General features: G+C 27.4%; 1 protein-coding gene across 2 annotated transcripts in view; it reads right to left on the reverse strand.

Moving 5' to 3' along the window:
- The window catches only part of LOC112603298 (dual oxidase maturation factor 1), a 55,702-nt gene extending 48,680 nt beyond the window's left edge, over window positions 1–7,022 (reverse strand). For both annotated transcript variants that reach the window (XR_003115159.1, XM_025351804.1), the window contains exon 1: window positions 6,725–7,022. Coding sequence is in view for 1 of the 2 variants with exons in the window: in XM_025351804.1 (XP_025207589.1) it covers window positions 6,725–6,903 (179 nt within the window). In the remaining variant the exon portion in view is untranslated. The remainder of the gene's footprint in view (window positions 1–6,724) is intronic.
- Between the last annotated feature and the right edge of the window lie 567 nt (window positions 7,023–7,589).

A 7,589-nucleotide genomic window follows, 5' to 3' on the forward strand; every position in this document is an offset into this window, starting at 1 on the left:
CTTCGCGCGAACGCGACGGCGTTCAAGTCGAAATTGAATCCCGCGTGTATCGAATCCCAGATGCCTGCATATCGTATTCCGCCGGAACAAATCAGAAATTCGTCTCGATATTTTTTTTAATTTTTTTTTTGTACTTACATCAAACATAATAATACGTCATATTATATATAGGTACACGATGATACGCGTCTTAAATGTGTCGAATATTATAACAACGAGAAGCTGCCGATGCGACCTGGAATTATACTCGTATATATCATATTATATAATATGGACTCTCGAATTATGCCGGCCGAAAGGACGCATGTTAGGCACCTATCATACGAACCGAAATAAATAAAACTGTACCGTAGAACAGTGGTGTGTTTATGATGGAAACGATGCAAGAAATGAACCTGGGTAATTTTTTTTTTCTTTTGTATGAAATTATATGTTTGTGGATTGTGGTGTATAGAAAATATCAAAAACCATTAAACCAGCAGCATTGGATAAAAAAAATATTACTAATAAAAAAAATAAAAAAGTCAAACATATATAGTTTCAAGAGTCGAATAAAAAAAAAAAATTTATAACTGCAGTCCACCTTCTTTTCAGTGTCTCGTCTGCCACTTCCAAATACTAAGCGAATTATTATACCACATTTATATCCGATGGACTGACCGCGCAAATTATATAATACGTATTATATACAGTGATAAATACAAATAACCCGTTTGAAATATGCAGTCTTTAAACACAATGGACATTAAAAAAACCGTCTTCCAGTTTCTACTAATAATTTTAATGAACCGATTGTGTCACATAAAACATTTATAAAATAACTTTTAGTCTATACCTTTAGTACCGTATAGTGTCTACATAGTTTTTGATTGTTAATAAGCATTTGTTATCAGTAAGCCGCTAAAAAAGATGTCGAGTATGAACAATACAGTTTTTATCAATAAGTAATGTATATTTTATGCACTACGTATTGAGGATATACTTTATAGTTAATATATATTATATACGATATGAGGTACTATCATATCACACGTGTATCGAGTATGGAATATAAACTATAAAATAATATGCATAAATGTATATCACATATAATATATGACATATTATATGAATTGTATAGTTGTATATATTATATATTCCTACCTACTATATACACTGTCACGAGCAGTGAGAATTGAATTAGATTTAATTATAGGTATTATAATGACCTTTCTCACGAATCAATTTTTGGCAAGCAAAACGAAAAGACCATTGAAATACGTCTGTTTGTAAAAGAACATTGCAGTGCTCTGCTGCTGCTGTTTCGTACACTTGTATATCATCGTACACCACGGCGTAATACAAATAATAAATTATTGTTTGGCGTTGTAACGTATCATTATTTTAATAGCACGTGAAAGCCGCAAAGCTCTATATGCAGCATATACATATTATTACACATTATTGTTGGTATTCTTCAAACATAATATACACGTGTATACCTGCAGTTAAAAAAGAAATATTTCCCGTGTTTATAATTCACTTACAAACCTTCCAACAAAACTATCTTTCTATTTATGTATAACATAATTTAGATTATGTAATTAAAACAGTACTTACAGTCCCAAAATTCTCGTAATACCGCAAGAGCCTGTATCTCTAAAATATATTCTTCTTAACTATGACGTATGATCAACATTTTTAGTGGATGTCTGTTGAAAAATCCACAATTAATTAATCTAATAATTTTCTACAGATAATATACGCTCTGAACGATTTACTGATTAATGGTATACGGTACTTTAGGGGACGTGCTGGCATTACATAGATATATAGCTGTCTTAATAACTGCAAGTCGTGAAGTCTTATAATATAACATCGGCACATCAATGTAACTGTCGTCCGTCGTCGGAATAGTTTGCCGAAATTTCTAAAGAGATAAATCCCCCGATCGAAATATACACCCGTCCACTTTTATAATAATAATATTAAATATATATATATATATAATAATAACCGTTATACATTATATATTATATTATTGTATATATATATATAATATATAATGCACGTCGTCACCGTCGTAGTTGTACACTGCAGTGATTGCGAACGATTACGTGACTTGACAATAGAAAAATCGTGAAGCACGCTATTTTAAACGGCCGTATTATTTCGACAAGTTCCTCCGGCGTCCGTCACGACGAACCTGCAACTGCAGCCGAGTATCTTCCAAAATATACTCGCAATTGTTATGCAAATGCGTCACCGCGCAGCCAGTGTCCATTAGCGGTCGAATGTATTTTAAAAACACATGAATATAATAATAGGTATAATCATGAATTCCCTCTTAAACGGCGTCGTGCACAGCCAAGCGATGTATCGGATAAATAATGAAAAATAATAAAAGCCTAAATTTCTACATTGTTTTATTATAATTCATTTAATGTATTATTTTTTATTTTTTTATTTTTTATATAGGTACATCAAAAACCTTTTATACTAAAAATAAATTGATCAATTATCATTGTACACAGCTGTGTCCGATAAACTTCTATCGACAATTTGGTACGAATTATGCATAATAATTAATAATATTATAATAGTGCTCCGTAATAGGTAATCTTATACTAATTTTTATCACTTATTTAAAAAAAAAAGATTAGAAAATACTGACAGTCAACACATGTATACTTTTAAACGGTATTCTCGAGAAAGCAAGTAAATTACTAACACGTATAATAAATAATACAAAGAATGATTCATATAATAGCATACTCATTACTCACCACCATTATTATTATTCCCTTTAATATTTAATATATTCAAATAATGATTTGATTTTAATATTTTTTAAACTAGTACTTGTTATACTTAGACAATTTTTAATAATTAAAAAATAATAATAGAAATAAATATTAATTACTATAATTTTCAAATCATCTTAGCCATAATATCATCCAAACCTATCATTTTAATTTTTAGACCTATTGTTCTTATGATTCATAGACCACAAATGGCACAAATTAAATAACTTAAAAACACTCGTTGGAATTTTAATTCATAGATACATCAAAATTGAAAAAAACATCTCATTAAAAAATAATAATTCGATATCTCCACAGTACACTAACGTACAGTAAAGTTAAGAAGTATAAAAAAATCTTATAATTTAAAAATATAGTATAGTATATTATAATGATTTTGCATAAATGTGTAGGTAAATATTTGTAATAAATATTCGTGACACAAAAGACGTAACAGTTAGGTTATATATTTTAATAAATATTATATGAACTTGTTTTATTTAAAAGTTACTTGTCAAATAGTATTTTCTCTTTTCCAATTAAATTGTATAAAAATATGGTCCTTAAGTATACATATTTATAAATTCTAAAAATTATAATTTGGATAAATTCGTTATTAAAAGAAACAAAGGGCTTGGCTAAACACTCGATGTATTATATTATTCATTATGCCCTCGTATTAAAAATGTTTCGTTTCGTATAAACTAGGATTTTTACGTTTATCAGGAACGAAATTTAATAGATTTTACATTATCATAAATAATCGTAACTCTTATTCGGTGGCTCATAAAAATATAACGAGGATTTTTACGTAAGACCGCCCGTGGGAAGGACGGCTAAACAGCTGTAGACACACGCTATGTAAATACTTTGAAAATATATTTAATTTTTTTTATAATGTTATAATTCTGTTATTAAAACGTATTAGTTGATCATTTTTGTTAACTTCCTTGATTTATTTTGTTAACATGAAACAAGTTACGAAGAAATATAAATGTACATGCAATCGTAATAATTGTGTTTAAAATGTTTAGATTTGTAATAATACTAAAGATTCAATGACAGTAAAAAGTATTTTTGAAAGTATACAATAATATATTAATATGTTTTTATGAATAATCGATAAGTTGTATTCTGCGGTACCTATCTAAATAAAACTACTAAAAAAATATCAAAATTAAAATGATAAAATAACAACAGTTAATAATTATTATTTTGTACCTATTATTAATATACTATATTATATTATTAATAGGTTAGTATCTACAATATTCTAAATTTAATTAAATAATTATTGCTATAAGTACCAAATGTATTTTTTACACGATGATTAATGGATTTTAAATCCCTTCATGCATCGATTTTATTAGGTACTCATATTTTTAAGATATTATATAATTTAAATATTTACCTTGACGGCTTACATTACAACGTTAAAAAAAGTTTTATCTTATCCTCATAAAAAATCCGATTTTATACTCGTATATACTACTGAAAATCATAACTATAGGTATAATAAATTTATAATATAATATGAAGTGTAAAATAAACTATTTAAGTGTACTTAAGTATTTTTATATGAACATTTAAATATTATTGATGTTTTAATTATTTTATTATATAAGATTAGGTACTACAACGAGTTAAGTTTAAAAATATTTTGTTTGAGCTGTTTCCATAGACCTTATACTCTAATAAGGTCTATGGTTGTTTCATATACTAGTGTATCCGTCATATTCATATTCGCATGTAAAAATAACATTAAAAACATCTGAAGTAAGTTATAACATTTAAAACTCTTAAAGTTCAATATCAATTTTAATTATATTGTCGAGTATTGAGTCTAATAGTCATAATTTTTTATAAGTTATTATAATCAATATTCTATCATCACGCTTACAATATTATTTTATAAATTATTTTCAGTGATATATTTGTGTTTATACTTAATACGTAGTCATGAATAATTCTTTAAGTGTGCGTTGTAATAAAAAAATACAGTATAAAATATTAAACATAATATAATCTATGAAATGTATAATATTACTATTAAGAAGTACCTAGGTGTACACTGTACTGTACTACTATAATATTGTACATAGCAATGGTGTAGCTATCAGTGGAACTGAGGTGACTGCAATCGGACCGAAATTTCAAGAAAATGTAAATATGATCTCAATGTTCTATGAATATATTATGTAAGATTAATTATTGTCCCGAGCACTTCTTTTCCCATAAAAAATGCATCCGTGATAAATTTGGTTGCCTAATGCTAACATTTAACGTAACGCATGTGGATAAATAATATTTTTAGTTTTCTGATTTGGTGTATGAATGATATTTCTGACATATCAATTTTACATAACTGTCCCATTCGGCGTTGCCCCCGTGCAAATTTGTTGATCATTTAAAAGCAACATTTTTCAAAAATTATTTTTCTTTTGAGTGGTCGGTGTCAGATTAAATATTTATATGTTTTAAGTATTCTTCAAAATTTCTATTTATCAATTTTTAAAAAAGTTTTTAAAAAAAAGTTGTTTCGTGCACTTTGTTGCCCATCAAAATTACATCTCTTATGTGGTTCAAACTTTGTCAATCTGTTATTTATATATTCATCATTTAAAGACAAACGGCATTTCTTTCATATCTTTATCTGCGTATTTGCTGTTTATATTTAAAATTAATAACTCGATTGTTAATTCACTTAAAAAATTGGAAATAGGCTTAAAACCTTCTCCACCTGCTCGAAAGCTCAGTGTTACATCGCTGTATCGCGGTTTTCTATCAGTTCATTGGCAAATTGTTAATTGTTTTAATAGATTTTTATAATTATTATTTTAAAATTAACTGTAAAAGTTCAAGATCATACAATATTAACAATTTTTCTAGTTGTATTAAACTTGACTTTGCTAGGAATAATTTTACCATTTTTATATGAAATTTAAATTTTATTCTTCTGGACAGATGACGTCACTAATATGTTTATATTTTATCGCTCAATATTCCATAAATGGAAATTGGGTCCATAAACTTACACTTAAAATCTGTTCCATAGTATGTTCTTTAATTTGAAAAAAATTCATAACTGTCGGATGTGTTATTTGCAAGATAACTAGTATCTAAGATTCACATGTGCTAGAATTCAATTGCAGCAAAACCTACCGGATCCAATTGTGAATCAAAACCATCCAGGGACTCACTTAAACACACACAAAATTTCATCAAAATCGGTACAGCCGTTTGGAAAGAGTTTAATGACATACACATGTACAATAGAATTATATTCATAAAGATATTAAATTAAATTGTAATTTATAAGAAAATTTCAGTTAAAGTCTAAAATTTTATACATCTACAACATAAGCTTCACAAATTTATGAGTAATTATAGCTAAGCCTCTTCAATATAACAAATTATCATAATTTCCCTCTCAAAAAAAAAAAAAAAAATTCTGGTTAGGCGTCTAAATAACAAATATAAGTTGGTAGGTAGGTACATATACTACCTAGTACCTACACCGCGCGTATAATAAATAAGTAATATTTATATATTTAAATTTATAAACATTTCTATCTAAATCATTATATCTATATATCTATGCACATTTGTTTTATATACACAATAATAGCATTTTTTCTGTGTATAAAAATAAAATAGAATTTAAATCGATTACATATGAGTCACAACAAACTCTGGTCGACGAATAATGATACAATAAAATACATTTACATAATTTTCCATTTAATGTAAGTATTTTAACTATTATGTTCAACGAATAGTTTTCTTTAAATATTATTAATTAAATATTTGTAATTTGAGTATTTCGTAGTATAGTTATTTAAACTATGCATATAAACACAAAATGCATTTTGTACAAATTGGTACTTAGGTAATGTATACATTCAACGGTCTGTATAAAAAATAATGAAGGAAACACGTACTTGATATCTGTATACAACCCTGTAGTTTTGTCAAGTCCGGTGATGATCTTTCCGCTGATGGAAACACCAAATGTTTCGCACACACTGCAGATACCAATACATTTTTGGTTATCTATCGTAAAATATTTCGAAACTTTAAAATAAAAAACAGCATAACATGTTTTCAAACAAAAACTCATACACAGATAGAAGAAATAAATTACTAAAAACAAAACTAATGCTGAACGATTTTTGGCGTTTTGCCGGTCTGTGTGTTATCGGAACACTATAAAGACGGCGGTGGCGACGACGACTGCAACCGACCGGGAAGTGAAGACGAAAGGCGAGCCGCTAGTCCACACACTCTCTTTTGGCCGGTGAAAGTGGTTTGCTGTTAGCAGATGTACCATACGTAATTTTAACTGACAATAATCGAAAACACAGCTGATACGGTTTGTGCCGTGAATGAAGTAGCTAAAAAACGTTTTATATCGGTAATTTATTTTTATCTTATTTTATTCGAATTGCTAACTAAAATAATGTAATATATTATATAATACTGAATTGATATAAACATGCGGTTAAATATTATAGATTGTAGTTACTTATTTATCTGTACAAATATGTTTAATAATTTTATTAATGATAGGTAAATTATTATGATTTTGTGTTAAATATTCTATAATCTATATCGATCTGTGTAAGTATACCTACTAAATTTGTAAATATATTTCAAGTCACATTATAACATGCTTAAAGTCACTAAACTAGAAAGCCATACTCCGATCGTAGATTTATCAACGCATTTACAGAAAACCTATCAATATTCACAATGGCTTAATATTTTTACATAGTATCATAACAATTATAATATTGTCCATTTCCA

The sequence above is a fragment of the Melanaphis sacchari genome, unplaced genomic scaffold (genome assembly GCF_002803265.2).
Source record: "Melanaphis sacchari strain LSU unplaced genomic scaffold, SCAv2.0 Contig105_pilon_pilon, whole genome shotgun sequence".
Taxonomy (NCBI): domain Eukaryota; kingdom Metazoa; phylum Arthropoda; class Insecta; order Hemiptera; family Aphididae; genus Melanaphis; species Melanaphis sacchari.